Source organism: Doryrhamphus excisus, linkage group LG12 (assembly GCF_037039965.1).
Source record: "Doryrhamphus excisus strain RoL-2023G ecotype Guam linkage group LG12, RoL_Dexc_Guam_v1.1, whole genome shotgun sequence".
In the NCBI taxonomy this organism is placed as follows: Eukaryota; Metazoa; Chordata; class Actinopteri; order Syngnathiformes; family Syngnathidae; genus Doryrhamphus; species Doryrhamphus excisus.
Window position 1 is genome coordinate 19845440 of NC_136368.1, and position 26068 is coordinate 19871507.

General features: G+C 37.7%; 1 protein-coding gene across 2 annotated transcripts in view; it reads right to left on the bottom strand.

The window, feature by feature from the left end:
* gpc6b (glypican 6b) overlaps positions 1 to 26068 on the bottom strand; it is a 91398-nt gene that overhangs the window by 8729 nt on the left and 56601 nt on the right. Inside the window, exon 7 of one of the 2 annotated variants that reach the window (XM_058082976.2) lies at positions 25143 to 25172. The exons of the other annotated variant lie outside the window; for it this stretch is intronic. Within the exon in view, the coding sequence (XP_057938959.2) occupies positions 25143 to 25172 (30 nt within the window). The remainder of the gene's footprint in view (positions 1 to 25142; positions 25173 to 26068) is intronic. 2 annotated transcript variants of the gene reach the window in all.

The window sequence follows — 26068 nt, forward strand, 5'->3', positions numbered from 1 at the left end:
GCACTTTGAGGAGTAAAATTGAGGTTTTATTCAGAATATTTCAGTTATTATTATCATTATTTAGTTTAGTTTAGTATTTATCATTATTATAATATTATTATTTAGTTAAAATTATTTACCTTATTTAGTTACATGCTTATTGGAGACTTGTCCATTGGTATGAATGTGTGTGTGGTTGTCAATATGTGCCCTGTGATCCAGGGTGTAGAGGGTGTAGTCCGCCTCTTGCCCAAAATCAGCTGGGATAGGCTCCAGCATACCCTTGTGATTCTAGTGTGGATAAGCGGCATCAAAAACGGATGGATAAATGGGTGGGTAAAATAAAAGCAGCACAATGCAGTGCAGTTCTACATTACTGCAAACTACAGCAACAATAATACCATATTCATATTATAGCCGCATTTGGCATTTTTCTGCAAATATGCCAACCAGAAATGCGTTATGCTTTATTTGTCGCTCTTGAGTCTTCAACTTTGAAAGGAGTTTCCTGAAGCAAGGGCAAACCTTTATTAGGAAGTGAAGCCATAACTGCTTTTATTGTCCACGCTCTTTGATCAAAGGCAGACACGCATCGCAGCGACTCTTTTAAAAAGAATGTATGCTGCTAGAAACAATTCCTACTCCATGCAAGCAAGCCTGTCATGAAGCATCTATTGTGTCTTTCTCTCGCTTGATCTCCTCTTTCTTTGCTCTCAATCGCCGCTCTCTCCGTCCTAAGTGAAGGTGAAGGTTCCACAGCTTCACTTCACTTCAAAAACGTTTCTCTTTTTTATATATCGCTCTGGTTGCAATAAAAGTACACTCTCATCACGACCTGCTTGAAACTTCCAAAAAGTGGTGTGATGTGTTATCAATAATACAAGCAGTTGATGTTTGCTAAATACAAGGATGAAGAGTCTTGAACCAGTCATGATGTGCTATATATATCACTATATTGACACTTACTATGGTACCCATTATGGCATTGGATGCTCATATCACCGAGTACTTTGGTACGAGGTGCATTATTTAAAAAAAACAAAAAAAAGCCCTTAAACTGTATTACAGAAAGCAGGAAGTGAACAAATGTAAGTTACTGATTGTAAAAGTACCAGATGGAGGGGTAGGATTTAATAAGATTTGCTTCTTCCTACTCCTTTTGGACGTGTGGAACTGTTTTTTTAAATTAAAAATTAAAAAATTTAAAAAATGTAAAATTAATAACATTTAAAAAATAAAAAAAACAAAAGAAAAACAAAACAAACCTTAAACCATATTCAGAAAGCAGGAAGTGAACAAATGTAACAGTTCATGATTGTAAAAGTACCAGATGGAGGGGTTAGGATTTAATAAGCTTTGCTTCTTCCTACTCCTTTTGGACATGCGGAACTGTTTTTTTTTTAAATTAAGAATTTTAACATTTAAAAAAAATTTAAATTAGTAAATTTAAAAAATTTAAAAATAAAAAAAAACCCCAAAAACCTTAAACCATATTCGGAAAGCAGGAAGTGAACAAATGTAACAGTTACAGTAAAAGTACCAGATGGAGGGGTTAGGATTTAATAAGCTTTGCTTCTTCCTACTCCTTTTGGACATGTGGAACTGTTTTTTTAAATTAAAAAAATTTAAATTTAAAAATAAAAAAAATTAAAATTAATAAAATTTATAACATTTAAAAATTAAAAAAACAAAAAAAACCCCAAAAAACAAAAAAACCCCAAAAAACTTAAACCATATTCAGAAAGCAGGAAGTGAACAAATGTAACAGTTACTGATTGTAAAAGTACCAGATGGAGGGGTAGGATTTAATAAGCTTTGCTTCTTCCGACTCATTTTGGACATGTGGAACTGTTTTTTTTAATTGAAAATTTTAAAATTTAAAAATAAGAAAAATTAAAATTAATAAAATTTATAACATTTAAAAATTAAAAAAACAAACAAAAAAAAAACCCTCCAAAAAACCCTTAAACCATATTCGGAAAGCAGGAAGTGAACAAATGTAACAGTTACTGATTGTAAAAGTACCATATGGAGGGGTAGGATTTAATAAGCTTTGCTTCTTCCTACTCCTTTTGGACATGTGGAACTGTGAACTGATTATGTGATGCATTCAATTGTAATCTGATGCATGTTCAAATGAAATCAAACCATTACCATTACCATTACCATTACCATTACCATTATCAATAAAAGAGCCTCCTTTGCTAAATATAAGGGCCATTTTGTCTAGCAAACAACAACAATCAGAGGATTAAGTCAGCAGTAAACACAACTTAAAAGTCTCCTGTAAAGTATTACAGCTGAGGCGGCTTAGCCCGTCGCCATGTCTGCACCTTTAAACAGTCTTCCCCCGCACACGAGCACGCTGCATCTACAGAAGACCGTTTATTTACTTGCTTCCATGACACGTATAAACACCAGGAAGTGTTTACAGAGAATGATTCATTAGGAAAACAGCCAATGAGATAATTGTTGTTTGCGGGCTTAAAAGTTGTGCAGACGTTCCCAAGTATTTCTTCCAATATTTGTCCTTTGTTGTGTTTGTGTGTGCATCAGCATGGGTCACGAGTCAATGTGGATCTCCGCATGCAAAATGGCGGCATGCGGCTCAGCTCAGCGGTTGCACCTTCACTCGTGACCTTGACTGTTCAGAAGCTCCGAACCTCTCAAAGCTGGGTTGCTTCCAGTGGTGACTACTCAAAGTCATGAGTACACACACACACACACACACACACACACACACACACAGACCATGTTTCAGTGTAGCTTCTCAAGGTAGAACACTACAGACAACAGGGGTGGGCAAACTGCGGCCCGCCAAGTGTTGCTTTCTAAGTATTTCAACTTTTAACATACAAACTGGCGACATGACTTGCAAGTCGGATGTCTTATTTAGGGTGGCACGGCGGTCAAGTGGTTAGCGCGCAGACCTCACAGCTAGGAGACCAGGGTTCAATTCCATCCTCGGCCATCTCTGTGTGGAGTTTGCATGTTCTCCCCGTGTTTTCCCGTGTTTTCTCCGGGTACTCCGGTTTCCTCCCACATTCCAAAAACATGCTAGGTTAATTAGCCACTCCAAATTGTCCATAGGTATGAATGTGAGTGTGAATGGTTGTTTGTCTATATGTGCCCTGTGATTGGCTGGCCACCAGTCCAGGGTGTGCCCCACCTCTCGCCTGAAAACAGCTGGGATAGGCTCCAGCATCCCCGCAACCATTGTGAGGAAAAATTAGAGAAAATTAATTTTTTAGTTATTTGTCTTATTTGTTTTATTTGTCTTATTTAATAAAAAAAAAACAACAAAACTGTAAAATTAAATAACGTAGTTTGATGTGGTCTGATGTTTAAAGTGCTCCTGAAAAAACGGCCGTGAGAACATACAGCTGATAGTAGAAGACTTTTACAGATAAAAAATTAGACAAATAATTCATGGTAAATTCATTCATTCATTCATTTTATACCGCTAATCCTCATAAGGGTCACAGGGGGTGCTGGAGCCTATCCCAGCTGTCTACGGGCGAGAGGCGGGGTACACCCTGGACTGGTGGCCAGCCAATCACAGGGCACATATAGACAAACAACCATTCACACTCACATTCATACATTTGGACAATTTGTTCACTTCCTGCTTTCCTAATATAGTTTAAGTTTTTTTATTTTTTAAAATTCTTTTGAATTTTTTTGAAATATTTTTGAATTTTTTTGAATATTTTTTAAGTTGTATTTTTTAATTTTTATTTTTTTGGTCAGGTACCGAAGTAGGAGGTGATATGAGCATCCAATGCCATAATGGGTACCATAGTAAGTGTCAATATAGTGATATATATATAGCACATCATGGCTGGTTCAAGACTCTTTATTCTTGTATTTAGCAAATTTATTTTATTTATTAATTTATTTTATTAAATTTTATTAATTTATTTTTAATTTTTAAAATTTTTTGTAATTTTTTTGGTTTTGTTTCCCGTACCAAAATAGGAGGTGATATGAGCATCCAATGCCATAATGGGTACCATAGTAAGTGTCAATATAGTGATATATATAGCACATCATGACTGGTTCAAGACTCTTCATCCTTGTATTTAGCAAACATCAACTGCTTGTATTGTTTCTTGAATTGGCTCATCGTTTGATTCCACATACTGACATGCTATGGCTTTTTAACGTAGTCCGTAGTCCTTTAAAGGGCCCAATTAAGCAAAATAGGCTTTTTAATTATGTAATAACAGTAATATGCCTCTAGAACTTGTTTATGATCACACACACACACACACAGAAAAATAATTTCTCTCACTTGTCTTCTGCACTTATGAGAGGCCCTAAAACGGTCGCTTTTGAAGTTCTGGGTTTTCATAACGTCATGAATTTAAAGAAAATCCTTCCTCATGGACATGATACCATCTCTCACTCACCTCTAGCTAAATACCCCCCCCCCCAGTGTATGCACTTCATAGTTTTGTTAAAAAAAAAGTTACACAAATGTCATCAGCAGTTGACTCTTTTACATTCATAGTTTGTATAAAAGGCCAATGAAAGGACTAAAAGATCATTTCAAGTTACTTTTACTCCTGCACCAAAAGACACCATCCTGTTATTTATTGCATTCACTGGCGTTTCTCACCTTCTTTGTCAAAATGCTGGCACTTTTCTTTGGCGCCGTTTTGTGTTATTGAAGACAGAAACACCCCTGAATCTACGAAATAACTCATAACAGACAAGTGGTGGTGCAGCAGAAGGTAAAAAAATGAAAAGGAAAAAAAAAAAAGGAAAGGAAAAAAATGATGCAAATGATGGCTAGGAGGATCCGGGCCGGTGCTAAAATGACGCTAAAGATGGAGACTGACATGTCCGACAGCAGTTCCAACCCACCTAAACACCAAAACCCAAACAGAAATAGAAGCGGAACTCGAAGGAAATACCAGGCCATTTGCCCGGCGACACCAAACGAGCAGCATACAAAAAGTCGACCTGGATTTTGACAAATAGTCAAGGTATGTTCATAAATCATGCTTAATGTGCTTAATAGAGGTAGCAGTAAATAAGCATTAGCATATCTCATAGCATTATGAGATGTTAAAATACTTACTGTATTTTAAACTCAATTGGTACTTCTACTGTATAGTTCCCAGGTGCTTTTTGAGTGTTAAGTTGCTGTGTGATGACTTTAATGTAAGATAATACCGCTTATCCTCACAAGGGTCGCGGTGGGTGCTGGAGCCTATCCCAGCTGTCTTCGGGCGAGAGGCGGGGTACACCCTGGACTGGTGGCCAGCCAATCACAGGGCACATATAGACAAACAACCATTCACACTCACATTCATACCTATGGACAATTTGGAGTCGCTAATTAACCTAGCATGTTTTTGGAATGTGGGAGGAAACCAGAATACCCGGAGAAACTCCAAACAGAGATGGCAGTGGGTGGAAATGAACCCTGGTCTGCTAGCTGTGAGGTCTGCGCGCTAACCACTTGACCGCTGTGCCGCCCTTATTATATTATATTAAATTAAATTAAATTAAATTATATTATATTATATTATATTATATTATATTATATTATATTATATTATATTATATTATATTATATTATATTATATTATATTATATTATATTATATTATATTATATTATATACAGTATTACAGCATCTATTACGTTGTGAAGAGTTATAATGTTTATGTAAAAAGTGGATAAAGTGCACAATAATGCTTATTGGAGGCTCCTACTGCCAGATACATGCATGGACAAACACAGCTTATTGCATTATTATTATTATTAAAGCACCTGATCCACTTTTAAACCGTCCATATTCCGGCATCAAGGCTCGATTTCTAAGAAATTTAGAATACGACATTTTCTCGAAGCGACTTTATTAGGCATTCTATGCTGCATCTTCTTCCACCGACAATTAGTCCCTTTCAGAGCATCAACCCGGGGATGCCAGGCCTGCCTGACACTGACTTTCTACTGCGACTGCAAGTCCTGAGCTAAATTAGCGCATGCTGGGTTTAATCATAGAGTCCCGCAGAAGGTCTCGCCACCAAACCACAAGGGGCAGACGACTCCTCGATTATCTTGTTTTCCCTGGCAACCGCTCCGGCAGTCTGCGTTAAAAAATAGTTCTTTTTTCCATTTGATACCCAGATGCCGTATTCTTCCTGCATCTCAATTACAGAGAGGTCAGGGAAGAGGCTGAGCTCATACCAGACCCCCGCCAGGCCTCGGCCTGTCCAGTGACCGCTTTGAGGAGAGATGGAATACTTTCTCATAGGCAGGAAGGCCACGGTCGGAATAGTGCTGCCTCCTCATCGGATTCTTCATGAACCGATTTTGTTGGATCCGCCCCTTCAGCTGTACGATGGTTAAACAGGAAAAAAAACACTATGGAAAATTAATACACGTCTTTCTGTCTTTGTTGTTTTTCTTTCCCATATTTGCTGTCGAGGGCTGCATGGCGGTCGAGTGGTTAGCGCGCACGGCTTGGAGACCCGAGTTCAATTCCACCCTCGGTCATCTCTGTGTGGGGTTTGCATGTTCTCCCCGTGCATGCGTGGGTTTTCTCCGGGTACTCCGGTTTCCTCCCACATTCCAAAAACAAGCTAGGTTAATTAGCCACTCCAAACTGTCCATAGGTATGAATGTGAGTGTGAATGGTTGTTTGTCCATATGTGCCCTGTGATTGGCTGTGTGTGTGTGTGATCATAAACAAGTTCTAGAGGCATATTACTTTTATAACATCATTAAAAAGCCTCTTTTGCTTAATTGGGACCCTTTAAAGGACTACGGACTACATTAAAAAGCCATAGCATTTCAGTATGTGGAATCAAACTATGGAATGGATTGAGTAAGGAAATCAAACAATGCACAACGATGAGCCAATTTAAGAAACAATACAAGCAGTTGATAATATATATATCACTATATTGACACTTACTATGGTACCCATTATGGCATTGGATGCTCATATCAACTCGTACTTTGGTACGTGACAAAAAATAAAAAAATGTAAAAATTGTAAACATTTAAATTTTTTTTTAAAAATTTTAAAATGTCAACAAAATTAAAAAATTTAAAATAAAATAAAAAAATAAAATGTAAAACATTTAAAAAATAAAAAAAAAACTTAAATTATATTAGGAAAGCAGGAAGTGAACAAATGTAACAGTTACTGATTGTAAAAGTACCAGATGGAGGGGTAGGATTTAATAAGCTTTGCTTCTTCCTACTCCTTTTGGACATGTGGAACTGTGAACTGATTATGTGATGCATTCAATTGCAATCTGATGCACGTTCAAATGAAATAAAACCATTACCATTACCTTAAATAGTTTGTCTTTATTCTTGTAAAATTACTCATATGTTTTACAGCAGAAATGGCCGTGATTTTACAAGTATAAAGTCAAAATATTAAAATTAAAAATATTAATATTATTGTATTATAAATATTAATATATTAAAATAAAAAATAAAAATTAACTATATTAGGAAAGCAGGAAGTGAACAAATGTAACAGTTAGTGATTGTAAAAGTACCAGATGGAGGGGTAGGATTTAATAAGCTTTGCTTCTTCCTACTCCTTTTGGACATGTGGAACTGGGAACTGATTATGTGATGCATTCAATTGTAATCTGATGCATGTTCAAATGAAATAAAACCATTAATATATTTTTGCAGTGTTATTTTCACATTGTGGAATCACATCTAAACTTGTTGCATGCAAATACAATGACAATAAAGGCCCGAGTCAAGGAAATGTGATTGCAATGATGACCCCTGTGATGATGTTCTTTGGGCTCCTTGCCTCCATTGCTGTAGAACACACTTCGACGCAGGCTGTTCATTCCTATCAATATCTGTCAACATTCAATTCTTCTTCTTCACCGCCCCAAAGACAAAGAGAACCATTATTAAAAATGTGATAAAAGCTTCCTTTAGGCCACTGCTTCCTGTCTTTTCCCGCACACACACACACCTAGCGTGAACCTCCCCCCTTGTTTCCCGTGATTACAAGCGATTATTAATCTGCCACAGTGAGAAACTACAAGATGATTTAACACCGCCAAGTTAACAAAGCTTCCGCCTGTGCATCGCGTACATCTTCCTAATAGCTCCCGCTGACAGCAGTGACAGTGACAGCCCTGAGAGATCCTTATCAAGCCGCCTCCCGGGAGTGGACACTTCTTGACAAAGTGGTATTCTTGTAGAGATTTTTTTTTTTTTGCATTCGAGGAGCACGTTTAAAACACAAAAGTGGCTGATGGAGATTCTACCAGTAATGCATATTTATCGCTTGTCACATTGTTCTACAAGCACAATTTGATTAAAAAGTGCTACCTCAAAGAAACGCCGACTTGGATCGGCTGTCAAAATCTCTTCGGATTCGACACTAATTTTAAAAGGTAAATCTTGTCACACCCTTGAGACATAACTTTATTTTCAACTCTCGTAACGTGTTGTTGGGAGAAAATGAGTCACTGTGTCCTTAATTTAATGTGATGGAAAATCTCTGTGTTGAAAAAACATAAAAGAAAGACAGAAAGTTGGTTCCAAAAATAGACGCGACTGACGTTTGTCTACGCTCCGTCTGGAATTGGGTTGGGATTATCACTCTGCATGGAAGCACTGGAAGGAGGATTAACTCACTTTAACCCGTTGACTTCTTGGTTCCCCAGCAAGGCATCACCGATTAGCAATGATTTTTGCCAATCGTTCAAAATGCTAAAGTACAAAAATCCCGTACATGTAGGCCGAGACCTTTTCCAACCTCAAAAAGGGGTGCTAAGTAGAAGAATATATAGGTATATATATATTTATAAATAACTTTGCAGTATTTTTATCACTGTCATTTCTGGTGGTATAAGCCACTATTATTTTTCTGCAGCTCATACAGCTAATTCATGACCATGTTTTAATCTTGTGACATCTCCTATACTTCAGAACTACAACAAATCATTGAAATACTGTGCCGTTAGCGGGTTAGCAAGGAAACGGTAGATGTTTCTTTGGCAGGAAATTCACCCAAGAACTCATATAACAGTCTAATTATCTGTGGCATCTTACAAAGAATGCTAAAATCATCACACAGCAACTTAACACTCGAAAGGTATACCCGAGAAATATACAAGACATAACAATACAGGTTTAATTTTTTTTTTTACCTTTTTCCCCATAATGCATTTCTTCCAGCAGAGCAGCTCATTGGCCAATAGCTGCCATGGCTACCAGAGGTAGCAGCCATGGCTGTCGGGACACCATGGCCGCCATTAGCCAATTAAGTAGCCACCAAAGAACTCATAACAGGATGATTCACAGTGTCATCTTACAAAGAATGCTAAAATCATCACACAGCAACTTAACACTCAAAAAGGTATACCCGAGAAATATACAAGACATGTAACAATATGGATTTAAAATAAACATATTTTATCTTTTTCCCCATAATGCACTTCATCCAGCAGAGCAGCTCATTGGCCAATGGCTGCCATGGCTACCAGAGGTAGCAGCCATGGCTGTCGGGACACCATGGCCGCCATTAGCCAATTAAGTAGCCACCACAGAACTCATAACAGGATGATTCACAGTGTCATCTTACAAAGAATGCTAAAATCATCACACAGCAACTTAACACTCGAAAAGGTATACCCGAGAAATATACAAGACATGTAACAATATGGATTCAAAATAAACATATTTTATCTTTTTCCCCATAATGCACTTCATCCAGCAGAGCAGCTCATTGGCCAATGGCTGCCATGGCTACCAGAGGTAGCAGCCATGGCTGTCGGGACACCATGGCCCCCATTAGCCAATTAAGTAGCCACCAAAGAACTCATAACAGGATGATTCACAGTGTCATCTTACAAAGAATGCTAAAATCATCACACAGCAACTTAACACTCAAAAAGGTATACCCGAGAAATATACAAGACATGTAACAATATGGATTTAAAATAAACATATTTTATCTTTTTCCCCATAATGCACTTCATCCAGCAGAGCAGCTCATTGGCCAATGGCTGCCATTGCTACCAGAGGTAGGAGCCATGGCTGTCGGGACACCATGGCCGCCATTAGCCAATTAAGTAGCCACCAAAGAACTCATATAACAGGATGATATCACTGTGTCATCTTACAAAGAATGCTAAAATCATCACACAGCAACTTAACAGTCAAAAGGTAGAAATATATATATAATAATAATGCATTTCGTCCAGCAGAGCAGCTCATTGGCCAATGCCTGCCATTGCTACCAGAGGTAGCAGCCATGGCTGTCGGGACACCATGGTCGCCATTACCCAATTAAGTAGCCGAGACCTTTTCCAACCCCAAAAAGGGGTGCTAAGTAGAAGAATATATAGGTGGTCTTTGTGTTCTGAGTTCCGAGTCCATACCCCCGCGACCCGAATGAGGATAAACGGTATAGAAAATGGATGCATGGAAGTTCTACACAACGTTTGTCACCTAATGCTTGTGCTTTGTAAAGGAAAGCCCCAAGAGCGAGACACTAAATGAGCTACCATAATAACACATATAAAAACACACCTACAATAACAAACAGAAACAGAAAATTGTGAACGGTAATGTGGTTGGATAGGACATCCTTTGCAGCCCCAAGTTCTCCCAAATGTAATCATGGTAAGATTGATCATATCTTTCCTCACATGAATAACTAATTGCTATGCGTTTTCCCATACTGTCAATGTAGGTCATACACAGTATCATGTTTTACACACGTATCGCCTCCAACTACTCACTCAGTCCCGTGATAACAACCCCGTTGGCCACTACCGTTCATCACTGCAAGCCATATGTATTACACGACAATCCCACAGCGAGGCAAAAAAAATATGACAGAAAATTGATGAAACAGTAGTGAGTTCGTGCTTGTGATTTGCCCGAGGCGACGACAGCGGTAGTTTGAACAAGAGAAGATGATTAAAGGGAAGCGATGCTCTGTGGAGAACAGAGTCATCATCGACGCTCCCCAGAGAAGCATGCAGCCGGGAGTGTTAAAGGGCCAATGTGTCTCATTAGTCTATTGACAAGAATGAATGGTCCATGTGAAGGAGAGGACAATGTAGGCTCTGATTTTGACCGGAATAACACCGCTGCTGACCTCTGCTTTGAAAGAATAAGCATCATCATCGGACCTAAATACCTTTATAAATATTTAATCACTGTCATTTCTGGTGTTATAAGCCACTAATATTTTTCTGCAGCTCATACAGCTAATTCATGAACCGGTTTTAATCTTGTGACATCTCCTATACTTCAGAACTACAACAAATCATTGAAATACTGTGCCGTTAGCGGGTTAGCAAGGAAATGGTAGATGTTTCTTTGGCAGGGAATTCACCCAAGAACTCATATAACAGGCTGATTATCTGTGGCATCTTACAAAGAATGCTAAAATCATCACACAGCAACTCAACACTCGAAAGGTAGCCATGGCTGTCGGGACATTAGCCAATTAAGTAGCCACCAAAGAACTCATATAACAGGCTGACTCACTGTGTCATCTTACAAAGAATGCTAAAATCATCACACAGCAACTCAACACTCGAAAGGTATACCCGAGAAATATACAAGACGTAACAATAGGGGTTTAAAATAAACCTATTTTACCTTTTTCCCCATAATGCATTTTGTCCAGCAGAGCAGCTCATTGGCCAATGGCTGCCATTGCTACCAGAGGTAGCAGCCATGACTGTCGGGACACCATGGCCGCCATTAGCCAATTAAGTAGCCACCAAAGAAGCCACTGTGTCATCTTACAAAGAATGCTAAAATCATCACACAGGAACTTAACACTCAAATGGTATACCAGAGAAATATACAAGACAAGTAACAATGCCATGGCTACCAGAGGTAGCAGCCATGGCCACCATTAGCCAATTAAGTAGCCACCAAAGAACTCATATAACAAGCTGACTCACTGTGTCATCTTACAAAGAATGGTAAAATCATCACACAGCAACTTAACACCCGAAAGGTAGAAATATATAATATAATAATAATGCATTTCATCCAGCAGAGCAGCTCATTGGCCAATGGTTGCCATGGCTGCCATGGCTGTCGGGACACCATGGCCGCCATTAGCGAATTAAGTAGCCACCAAAGAACTCATATAACAGGCTGACTCACTGTGTCATCTTACAAAGAATGCTAAAATCATCACACAGCAACTCAACACTTGAAAGGTATATCCGAGAAATATACAAGGCAAGTAACAATATGGGTTTAAAATAAACATATTTTATCTTTTTCCCCATAATGCATTTCATCCAACAGAGCAGCTCATTGGCCAATGGTTGCCATGGCTACCAAAGGTAGCAGCCATGGCCGCCATTAGCCAATTAAGTAGCCACCAAAGAACTCGTATAACAGGCTGACTCACTGTGTCATCTTACAAAGAATGCTAAAATCATCACACAGCAACTTAACACCCGAAAGGTAGAAATATATAATTTAATAATAATGCATTTCGTCCAGCAGAACAGCTCATTGGCCAATGGTTGCCATGGCTACCATGGCTGTCGGAACACCATGGTATTCCAATTAAGTGCTCAGTGCTTAAGTGCTTTAAACTCTTGACTTTTCAATACATGAAATGTTCAAAAAGTTTTTTTTTTAAATAATAAACACAGAAACTCAATGCAGGGGCAAAGTGAACATTCAGCTGCAAATCATTTTCTCACTTTATTTTACTTTTACTGTGTTTTAGATTTTAGATCAGGTAGAAAAAAATACATCTTATATAAGCATCTCCATATGTCATGTGAATGTAGGATCGATTTGCCCGTATTAGAACAAAAATCTGTTGCTCTCCCTTCTTATAATAAACGGACTCTAACACATTTTTATGAAGAGACCCAGATGGATTCACTCTGGAATGAATTGGCTACGGAGATCATGTGGCTACTAAAGCTCACCTCATGCATCTTTTAATATAATTCACATTCCCACAGGTCCATTAAATGTCAGCGCACAGTATCAAGTGCGGAACAATATGGCGTCCTAAGAAGTGAGGCTGTCGGCTTGGTTGAGCCACAATGGCTTTTCGTAAAACCGTCATTTCAGTTCACTGTTCCCCTTTCTCTCTCGATATATCTTCTTCGTTTTTTTTTTTCCTGTTTCATCTGAGACCTCGTTATTGTATGTTGGATAGTACACAACTACCAAAAATACCTTATAACTAAATGGCATATTGTCATAGGTAGAACAAATAAAACCTCTTTAACATGATTAGAGCCCTCTAGACATGAGATAACACCCCTATAGTCATCTTACACGCCTATACAGTCGCAAAGTAAGAGTGAATAATAATTTAAGATATAAATAAGACTCGTGTTTGTGTGTGATGCCTATCGGGAGCAGATGGAGTCGCAGATAGGAAGTAATTCCGGGGGTTCAGACTTGAGTTTCAGCTTGCTGTAGGTTTTGGCTCGCAATGTTGTGGCGATCAGCCGGCAATTTTTATGCTTAGGAACGCTTAATTTAGGTGAGTGTGAATGGTTGTTTGCCCTGTGATTGGCTGGGGACCAGTCCAGAGTGTACCCCGCCACTCGCCCAAAAACAGCTGGGATTGGCTCCAGCACCCCCGCGACAATTGTGAGGAAAAAGCGGTAGAAAATGAATGAATGAATGCACAGTTGTGCATCGTTTTTCTGTCCTTGTTAGACCCAGTGTGTGCTGCTCTCTGAAGGGAGTAGTTAACAGCACGGTAAGAAATTTTTGTTTAGATTTTTAGATGGGTTTTCTAATAATCTATTAGCTTTATAAAATTATTAACTTGGATTAGCTAGACTATTATTCAACAATTTGAAATAAATATCAGCGATCAAACATTAGTGTAATTTGTGTGCATCGTTTTTCTGTCCTTGTTAGACCCAGTTTGTTCTGCTCTCTGAAGGGACAGACATGATTAACTTGGATTAGCCGCCATACCAGGAGATTGATGCAGAGGACTGACAGTTGTTGATAGTAGGCCTCTATGCAAAAATGTACATCCTTCTGATTAATTTTAATTGTTTGTGAAATGGAAAAAAAATATTTGTGAAATACATGAAAATGTTTTTCTTTGGAAAACAAAAAAATTTCCAAGTGATCCCAAACTTTTGAGCGGTAGTGAACATATAAGACGTATAGCAGCTTCACCGCTGAATCCACCCCCCCATGTGGTTAGTTTGTAACAGGAAGTGATGATGCCTTCTCATTTGGACAATCACATTCATTTCCAAAATAAAAGCTTACTCACTTTGTGAGACTTTTTCCTTTAAAGAGTGACTGAGTGACTCTAGAAGCCCTACATCTGAAATGCTACATGCTACATTCAGTCTCCTGTGACGTCATCGCCACAGGCCAAATCAAATCATACGAATGCTTTGAAAGTTGAGTCCAACTTTGAGCCTTTCAAACTCATGGATCGGACCATAAGGACAAAAATAAGGACTTTAATATACTGTATATAGTACATTTCTGTGGTCATTAAATTTCATTAAAAAACTGATGGTGCCCTGGAATTACTGTGTATGATTTTCTTCCCTGGATTTTTGATGATTAAAATTTTTTACTTTTAAAACAAATTTTAAAACAAATTAATTTTGTAGTACGGTCGTATTTGCCAAGGTCCGTGGGTCGATCGCAGATTTGTCTTGACTCCATAATAAAGCAACGGGCACAATTTCTCTGTATAAAAATTTGCTCTAACGTCTTTAATACTTGGATGAACAAATACTTAAAGTATTTAGCCTTATTTTGATGAGGTGTCCCTCAAGGTTCAGTCCTGGATCCCTTACTTTTTATTATTTAACTTCTTCCCCTTGGCGTTATTTTGGTATCCGTTTTTATTGCTGAGCTGACGACATGCAGATATGAGGTATCAAATTAATGCTCAAGTCACGTTTTAACTGATTTTTTTGCCGATAAAGTTACGGAATTACCGATTTATAGTTAGCTGGGATAGGCTCCAGCATACCCACGACAATAGCGAGGATAAACGGCATAGAAAGTAGATGAATGGATATTTATAAACCCCTCGGTTTGAATCTCTATTTGTACAAAACATGTTACACAATAAAAGCGGACATTGAACATTTATTTTGACGAGGGGTCAGACCAACAGGAAGTGATGATGCTTTCTCATTTAAACAATCATATTAATTTCCACCAAAGCAGTTCATGTTTAAAATAAAATCTTATTTCTTCACGGAGGAAATTGGAAAAAATGCAATATACCACGACACCGCCGCATGTGCGCTTACAGTGTAGTTACTTTATGTGGTCTAAGGAAGAGGCATGAGTTATGTTCTGAATCTCCGGAATCTACATAATTACATGGCCCGTTAGGCGCAACAACTCGCAGAGCGAAGCCGCGGACAGAACAGACCTTCTTCTGCTTCCATTAAACTGGATCCAATACAAGAATTTTCCCAGTGGCTTTGACGCTGCATTATATTTCTGGACTGCAGCTTCTAATGTCAGGGTCAAGATGTTTGGGAAAGGAGTGGTTGGGCTTTTATTCCTGACAGTTGACTTCACAAACCGCATTCGGATGTTTTATTCAGTGTTTCCTGCTGAGCACGGAGGGAGGGGAGCGAGAGACATAACAATTTAACTGTTAAACTACATGAACGCACACATTAACCTCGCCGGGATGAGTAGAAAAAAAAAAAAAACCACGAAGCTCAACACACAATCACACGGCACACGGTGCTTTACAAGTTTTCTAGCAAGGCATAGAACTGCAAACCTCACAATGAAGGCAAACGTTCAAAAAACTTGAAGACTGAAGTCCAATTCTTGCTGAGTAGAAGATAACGATTCAGCAAGCTGACACTTTCTCGCAGTGAGAGGTCTTAACCAGAAGACACCCCCCCCCGCGACCCCCCCGCCCCCGGTCCCTTCTGACTTTAATTTAAGGCTGTCTTGATTAATCCCTTCAGGGGAATTAAAGCTGACTTCTGTTTTTTGTGGCGTTCAGGTGTTCACAATGGCTGTCTATGAAATGGCTACCTTGTCCAGACAGTTCTCATCGATAAAGCTCGAGTACGCAAAAAAAAAACTGAAACCGAAAATTTGTATTTACCGTTTTTCCATCTATACAAACCCAACATGACGTAAGAATGCACACACCGGTACGATATCTTTGTAGCGCCAACTTCGAATATATCGATTTATATTCCTGTGATCCATCAACATCGATCTGCGTTCAGCAAGCTGCTAGAGCAAGCTGGAATTAATCACAGACTTGATTTAATTCAACTTGTGAATTAATTCATTGTTAATTCAACCTGCAGTGTTGGTTCCGCTTTATTCAAATAAAATGTAAAAGCATTTGAAATTAATTGTTTGAACATGCATCAGATTACAATTGAATGCATCACATAATCGGTTCACAGTTCCACATGTCCGAAAGGAGTAGGAAGAAGCAAAGCTTATTAAATCCTACCCCTCCTACCCTGGTACTTTTACAATCAGTAACTGTTACATTTGTTCACTTCCTGCTTTCCTAATATATATATTTTTTAATTTTTATATAAAAAAAAATAAAAAAAATTTTTTTGTCACGTACCGAAGTATGAGGTGATTAAAAAGTATTAAATGACATTTTTAGCTAATTGGTTATTTTTCACCTCATGCATTATTTTAGCTGTTTTGAAGATGAACTATATCAGCAAGTTGAAGTATTTGTGATTTTCGAAATAAGGAGTTAGTCTTAGTTACTAAGTCCATAATGAATTTATACCTGAGTTAAACTTGATTCCTGAATAAGAAACTTCACCTACACTGTCCAGTATCCAGCTATTAATTTCATAGTCAAACTGATTTTTTTTTTGCTATAAAGTTACGGAATTATCGATTTATAGTTAGCTGGGATAGGCTCCAGCATAACCACGACAATAGCGAGGATAAACGGCATATAAAATACATGGATGGATATTTATAAACCCCTCGGTTTGAATCTTTATTTGTACAAAAAACATGTTACACAATAAAAGCGGACATTGGATATTTATTTTGACAAGGGGTCAGGCCGAAGGGGCATATCTTACCCAAGGTAAGATATGTTTTTTTGTTTTTTTTTCAGCAGCTGGTCAAGGTAGGTGGTGGTAGGTGGTGAAGGCACCAGGGATGAGCAACTGTTTAAATGGGACTGGAGGCAAAAAAAAAAAACCACTTCAATCCAAGACAAAGATTTATCTATTTACTTGAAGTCAAACTAGGCAGAACAAATAGGGAAGACACTGACAAACAACACACAGAAGGCCCAAGTTGTGCTTGTCTTGTTAATCCTCGTATGCGCTCACATTTATCCAGCAAACCCGTCGAGAAAATCGCTTTCGAAACCAACTTACATGTCTTTAAATTGAGTCTGTGAATTGTTTTTTTTTTTTTTTTTTTTTTTTTTGCGGTAGGCGATTTTGGACAAACCTCTGTGTGTGCGCCTAAATACATGTTGGATACCCAATGTTGATTGTTTACTGACAATGTGTGCCTCTTTCAGCCGAATGAAAATGTTTAACATGGCAAAAGATGGCAAGGAAAGAGTCAGCAGTAAATTATATCTCTTCTGTGAAAAAAAAAAAAAGGGGCTATCATTTTTTTCTGCAATGATAGCTTTTACAAATGGCGTGAGGTCACAATAATCAAGCTCTGTACGTGATATTTGAACATCTCTTCATTGCGCTGCCATATGCTACCGTCGGCGGTTAAGTTACTGTTTTATGGAACTTTTAAAAAAAAAAACTTTGATAGGGTCTCGATTTTTTTTTTTTTACGACACATTGAATCTTAATTTTCGTAATTATTTCAATGCCAAAATTAGCATAAGCTACGATATGCTATCGTCGGCACTTAAGTTACTGTTTTATGGAACTTTTTAAAACAATCACTATGATAGAGTCTTGATTTTTTTTTTTTTTTACGACACATTGAATCTTAATTTTCGTAATTATTTCAATGCCAAAATTAGCATAAGCTACGATATGCTATCGTCGGCACTTAAGTTACTGTTTTATGGAACTTTTTAAAACAATCACTTTGATAGAGTCTCGATTTTTTTTTTTTACGACACATTGAATCTTAATTTTCGTAATTATTTCAATGCCAAAATTAGCATAAGCTACGATACGCTACCGCCGGCAGTTAAGTTACTGTTTTATGGAACTTTTTAAAACAATCACTTTGATAGAGTCTCGATTTTTTTTTTTTTTACGACACATTGAATCTTAATTTTCGTAATTATTTCAATGCCAAAATTAGCATAAGCTGGGATATGCTACCGCCGGCGGTTAAGTTACTGTTTTATGGAACTTTTTAAAACAATCACTATGATAGAGTCTCGATTTTTTTTTTTTTTACGACACATTGAATCTTAATTTTCGTAATTATTTCAATGCCAAAATTAGCATAAGCTGCGATACGCTACCGCCGGCAGTTAACTGTTTTATGGAGCTTTTTAAAATGATAGAGTCTCAAATTTTCTTTTTACGACACATTGAATCGGATACATGTTTCTTAAATATTTCAATGCCAAAATTAGCATAAGCTGCGATATGCTACCGTCGGCACTTAAGTTACTGTTTTATGGAACATTTTAAAACAATCACTTTGATAGAGTCTCGAAAAAAATTTTTTACGACACATTGAATCGGATACATGTTTCTTAATTTTTTCAACGCCAGAATTAGCATAAAATTAAGTATCTTGTATAACATAATTTAACAATGGTATTTTGAACATGCATACTGGTTACACTGGAATACGTCGCATTTTACAATTCACAGTTCCAAATTTGTACACTTCCTGTATTCGATGTGTACCTTTAACCAATTTTGAAATAGAAACCAAATTGAGATATCAGAACTTGATGAGGCAGTATCACATATATCACATATACGTATGTATCACAATATGTTACAATCGAGGTTATTAGAGGCTGTTATATATTGATAACTCATGTCAATTTGACAATAAATAATAATAAGCTGTATTTGTGTGAAAAGTGGACGCAAAACCACACAGACACACATCACACATAAAAAAAAAGTGTGTTATTGTCATTGTGCAACCGGAGTCAACATCAAGCCGAAAGATGATTTAATTGTTTATTTGGCTTTCTGTAAGATGTAAAAGTTTGGTGATATCAAGATACAGTATGTCAATGAGATTTATTAATTCATTAGAATTATTCATATTTGAACATGACCCAAACGGATGTAAATAAATTATTTGCCACCATAGCAGAGATGAGGATACTGAGGTTCTCATTGGGAGTGACCAGGATAGATAGGATCAGGAAGAAGTACATCAGAGGAACATTACATGTTTAGAGGCCTTGGAGATAAAGTCAGAGAAGCCACACTGAGATGGTCGGGACATGTCTAGAAGATAGCTAGTGAATATATTGGTAGAAGGATGCTGCCAGGTAGAGTTGCCAGGTGGTAGATGTAGAGAAGGAGGAGATGAGGGCAGTTGGTGCGAGGAGACAGATCGAAAAGATCGATTTGAAAAGCCGAAAGAGAAAGAAGAAGATGTGCTACCATAGTTTTGTAGTTCTTGAACTGTTTACAAGTGTACAAATGCGGGTGGCCAGATGTTCTTGAGAACTCTTAAAGTCTTTTTAAGAGTTTCTGGACCTAGTATTGATCTCGAAACTTTTATAATACATAACAACTACGCAGCCTGTGATAAGCGAAGCAAAGTGGACATGAATTTCCAGTTGGAGTCACTCCAGTATCAAAGGAATTCTCCATAATGGTCCACCAAAGCCTACTTCTTCCATTCGTGCCAATGAAGAAGTGTGCTAAACTTGAGCAAGGATCAAAGCGCTCACGTTAGCCAATCATGCCGCATTTTTTACTGTGAAGTGGGGTCCCCAGCATGGTATGATTGGCTGTGTTGCAATATTTTGGATTTTGTTTTTAAAAGATATTTTTTATTCAGTATGAAAATGCGAGACAAGCTGTCTGCGACTGCCGTGGTTGGGAGGTTTTTTTTTACCGGGACATTCTCTTTTCATGCACGACATAAAAAGGAAATAAGAAGTTGAACCGCAGTGCCGGTTGCAGCTTTTGAAGACAATATGACATGCCGTTATTGTTTTGCGCTGCTTTGTCTATGTTACAAATAGAATTACGTGTCACATAGCTGAGCGGCTGCTTTGTGCAATCATTAGTGTAGCCGAATTTACCTGAGGTATAAATGGATTCCATGCGTAAAGCACATCTTTGTTTTTTTTTTAACGTATCGGAGCACAATAATTACCCAAGACAGCGACACCGTTCCCGCTTGTGAAAAGTTGACAAGAGTTTAACTTGCCCTTTGATAAGAACTTCTTGTGTGGATTTACAGCCATACGTTTGTTAGTGAAGGAATACGGAAAAAAAGATGGCAGGCGCAAGAGGGGGGTGGGAGGAGTGGGTCCACCTCCAGCTCAATGAGCCATGACGCTTTAATTGCCTGACATTCTGTCAGAGCACACCCCCCTTCCGAAGATTCAGAGAGAAATGGAGATCATGAAAGTCCAAAGTAGTGATAAAGCCACCACAGACTGTCAGGCGCAGAGGCGTATTGTAGATAAGGAGCAAAGTGTTGCATTTTGCTTTGGTTGTTTTTAAAGGACTTCATATTACAATTGAATGCATCACATAATCAATTCACAGTTCCACATGTCCAAAAGGAGTAGGAAGAAGCAAAGCTTATTAAATCCTAGCCCTCCTTCTGGTACTTTTACAATCAGTAACTGTTACATTTGTTCACTTCCTGCTTTCCTAATATAATTTACATTTGTATTGTATTTTTTTATTATATTATTTTATTTATGTATATATTATTTTATTATTATTTTATTTATTTTATTTTATTTATTATTTTTTTATTTTTATTTATATATATATTATTATTTTATTTATGTATATATATTTTATTATTTTATTTATGTATATATTATTTTATTATTATTTTATTTGTTTTATTTTATTTATTATTTTTTATTTTTATTTATGTATATATATATATTTTATTATTTTATTTATGTATATATATATTTTTATTTATTTTATTTTTTATTTGCTCAATGTTACAGTCAGACTCACGGTGTCATCTTACATTAAACTCATCACACAGCAACTTATATTTGTTCACTTCCTGCTTTCCTAGTTATTTTTAAGTTATTTTTTGTCATGTATGAAGTACAAAGTGGTACCGATGATGTCATTGTATGGTCATATCACGTTGTACTTCAGTATGTGACAAAAATAAAATAAAAAAAAATGTAAAAAATAAAAATAAATTAAAAAAAATGTAACTATATTAACTATATTATAATGTTCGGTGAGACACACAAGCACCAGATTTGATCACTGGAACAACAGGCATGTTTGAATTATCTCACAACCGGCAGAATAAACCCGAATAAAATTTTCTAATAAAAACACACTGAGCTGAAACTCAACTCTGAACCCCTGATGTCACTTCCTGTCCGCTTCTCTTTCAGGTCCCAAAGGTGAACGCATTCATAGTCACGCATTTATGTCTTATATAGCTTATTTACTTATATTTTGTATAGTATATTGGGTATGTAACCATAGAGTATGTGACTATTGATATGTTATTTCATATTTAAAGGGCTCTATTAATAGAAAATAAAACATATTTAGAAGGTTTTAAATAAGTTTTCTAAGGTCTAACCATGAACATATTTCATTTCTAAATAAGGAATCCTACTTAGCAGAAATGGACTCATCACAGCCAGATCCGAAACTAATGAACTGCGATAAACAAGGGATTGCTGGGCTCTAGTTTTATTCCAATTATACTAAAGGTTAATTTTTTGGGCGCTTCCTGGAGGCCAGTCAGGCAGCGCCCTTAGCATCTGCCTGTATTGCCAGCCTGTTACGATGGTGGTGATGAGTTGTCAAGTGCTGGACCCCCCCCAGTATGCAGAGAGAGACTCAATGTACAGGAAAAAAAAAGTATTTTAATTAAGCACGGGAAGGCACACGAGCAATAAAAGTTGACGGAGAAAAAGGATCTGTGAAACCGTTTGTTGACCGCTTGTGTAGGCTACACAATGACAACGATCCAGCATGAGGAGTTTTTCTCTTTCCGAATGGAATCTTTCCGAATGACCTTTCCGAAAGCAATGGTATACATGGAAAGGAATATTCCAATCGCGTGTCTCCATGCGACGCTATAATCAACCAGAATAGTCAATAAGGCATGCCCAGTAAAACGTAAACATCAACATGACGTGATACCGACTTCCTGGAGTTTTTCTTCCACTTGTTGGAATAACTCCGTATTGCCAGTTTTTCCTTCGTCCAGTCTTGAAATTTACTTTGAATCCCAAACAAACTTTCCTTAGCAGTCCAGTGCCGATTGGCGGCCTCCATTTTTTTTAAAATCGAAGAACGTCTGGAGCTGCGTGTTACGTCATATCTCAGCATTCCCTAAAACAGGGGTCTCAAACTCAATCATGTTAATTGTGTCCGGTGTGCACACGGCTTTAAGCTGTCATTTCAACATTAAACTTTGGTATCAAGGTGGGGGGCCTCAAAGTAGCATCTCGCGGGCCGTATTTGGGCCGCGAATTTGAGACCCCTGCGCTAAAAGAATGCACCCGGGAACACAAAGGTTACATTCTTTCCGTTTGAGCAAATAACCCGAAATGGAATATTTGGGTCCATGTAAACGTGGCTTGGATGGAAAGAGTAGCCTGACGGAATTGGGTAGTTGGTACGAAGCAGGTAAGCTAAAGTGACTATATTTAGTTACTATATTTATTTATTAAGTTTACTTTAATATTTAGCAGCTGGATGCAAGCTGCAGGAGTGAGTTCACAGCAGATGTGCACGGTATTTCAAATATGACCTCAAACACCTCCATCAATGTAGAAAAAAAAAAAAAAAAGAAAAACGTACTTGCATCATTAACAAGACTTCTATATTTTTTCACGGTATGACTCAAAAATGATGAAGGTCAAGTTTGACGAACTTCTGCACACTTTTTTACAAAAGAAACGCCGGTATTCCGATGCTATTTTCAGCATGCACTTATGTGTATGTATCACAAGTTCTGCAATCTCCTCTCTGAATGCAGACTGATTATTCATGAGCAGCGTCCCGCCTGCCTCGATTGGCCGCACCATTAGAGCAGATGCTGGCCGCACGGTTCTGTCAGGGCGGGTCACCTCCTGATTTGTTGGCTTCTGTAAGGACTCCGTGCTATTACTAATGTTGGACAGGGGTAATTCCAGAATAGACGGGTTAATTGACGAGACGTCCTCGGTACAAGAGGTCAGGCGGGCATATGGTCAGCCGTCCTTGATGTGTTGCTGACTTTGGATTAAATAAAGATCCAAAATCAGAATCTGTGCTCTATGTGATATACGATTAGTTACTAGGGTTCAATTCCACCCTCGGCCATCTCTGTGTGGAGTTTGCATGTTCTCCCCGTGCATGCGTGGGTTTTCTCCGGGTACTCCGGTTTCCTCCCACATTCCAAAAACAAGCTAGGTTAATTAGCGACTCCAAATTGTCCATAGGTATGAATGTGAGTGTGAATGGTTGTTTGTCTATATGTGCCCTGTGATTGGCTGGCAACCAGTCCGGGGTGTACCCCGCCTCTCGCCCCAAGACAGCTGGGATAACAACTACAAATACAATCTTCATTCGGTAAATGTGCTGCAAAAAAGGCTAGTAAGGATAATTCATAATGCCGCCTACCCCGCCTCTCGCCCGAAGACAGCTGGGATAGGCCCCAGCACCCCCCGCGACCCTCGTGAAGAAAAGCGAATGAATGAATGAATGAATGAACTATAAAAGCAATCTTCACTCGCTAAATGTACTGCAAAAAAAGGCCAGTAAGGATAATTCATAATGCCGCCTACAGAGAACATACTAACTCCTTATTTCTAAAATCACAAATACTTCAACTTGCTGATATAGTTCATCTTCAAACAACTAAAATAATGCATAAGGCTAAAAATAACCAATTAGCTAAAAATGTCATCCAATACTTCTCTACAAGAGGAGAAATATGATCTCAGGGAAGAAGTACATTTGAAACACTTCTATGCTAGGACTACGTTATGCTAGCCATAGCATTTCAGTATGTGGAATCAAACTATGGAATGGATTGAGTAAGGAAATCAAACAATGCACAACGATGAGCCAATTCAAGAAACAATACAAGCAGTTGATGTTTGCTAAATACAAGGATGAAGAGTCTTGAACCAGTCATGATGTGCTATATATATCACTATATTGACACCTACTATGGTACCCATTATGGCATTGGATGCTCATATCACCTCCTACTTTGGTATGGGACAAAAAAAAAAAAAAAAAAAATTAAAAATGTTAACATTTTTAAAAATTACAATTTTTTAATTATTTTTTTAATTTTTATTTTTTTTTAAATAAAAAAAACTTAAACTATATTAGGAAAGCAGGAAGTGAACAAATGTAACAGTGCTCAAATCACCTCGTACTTTGGTACAGGACAAAAAAAATTAAAAAATTAAAAAAAAATTAAAAAAAACCTTAAACCATATTATGAAAGCAGGAAGTGAACAAATGTAACAGTTACTGATTGTAAAAGTACCAGATGGAGGGGTAGGATCTAATAAGCTTTGCTTCTTCCTACTCCTTTTGGACATGTGGAACTGTGAACTGATTATGTGATGCATTCAATTGTAATCTGATGCATGTTCAAATGAAATCAAACCATTACCATTACCATTACCATTACCAGATTAAGTGGCATCCTTTGAGATTAAACTGACACATTCCAACACAAAATGATTCCTATAGTAAAGCATTCCAGGCCAAACAAGACTGGTCATAATCAATCAGTCACTTTTCAAGCAATTGAGGCAAAATGTGTCGCAATAATGAGCTGCAACTAGCGGAGGTGTCGTTAATTCCGTCTCAACTTGTGACAACATGACGTCAGCCGCAGGAAGTTGGCCGTAATTATTCCCCATGCAAAGCTTGAAACCGGAGTTCAGATCATTTAGAGATCCTTTCCAAATTAAAATCCTATTTAAAAAAAAAAAAAAGACAATGAATTGCTTAATTTAGCATTCATTTCCCCATCCAGCAAATACGCTCAAATGCTCATCCCTATTTAGAAGAGTAGAAATATGTGGAGGCTTACGCTGTGTTGCATCGTGTTCCAAATAATCCTCTGGTTTGCAGCATAGACACAGGAAGGGGGGGGAAAAAGTCTTCATTAATTCAGTGTAGGTGGACAAATTAGTTTGTGCAAAGTCGGAAAAAAAGGCAGGCGCCAAGAGAAAAACATCAAAAAATTGGGTGAAGGATATGCAGAAACATAATTAGTATTAGACCAAACACATTGATTTTTTTTTTTTTTTGAAGGTGCACAAAAACACAAATGTTAAAATCATTCATGCATGGTGTAAATTACCTTAATTTAAACTGACATAAAGTCCCGTATCGACCCAAATATACACCATTAAGAAAATACGAGTATTTAGTATACATGCAAACCAAGGTGCTGGTACTCGTGTAAAGAGAATATTTTTATTCGTATACGTGTTTTTTTTAAGTCAATTACTTCTTCATATTCAATTTTGTATCGGATTTATATTGGGTGTTGGACCACATTAAGTCAGTTCATGCTTGGAAAATAATAATAATAATAACTTAAAGGCATTCAAATTCATGGACTTTCATGCGCGGGTCCCCCCCGGGGGGTCGAGAGGTTTCATGTTCGTGCAGCCATGCCAACATGTACTCAAAATGCAATTAGACTCTTGAATACGCTTATATGATGTACATTTTGTTGTATTTTATTGTTCAGTACAGTACAGATAAATTAATAAATATTATCAGTTTGTAAAGTATGTCAAATCGGCGGGGGGTGGGGGGGATGGGGGGGGGGCACTGCTTTAGCATCACCTTTGCTCACCTCACCCCAATAACACACACCATAGTATGGGGTGTGTTCACCGCATTAAAGAGTTTTTAAACAAATACTCAGTTATGATATCATAATTCAAAATAATAATTCCGAACTATGGCTGTGTTCGAAACCGCATACTAACTCCTACATACTTC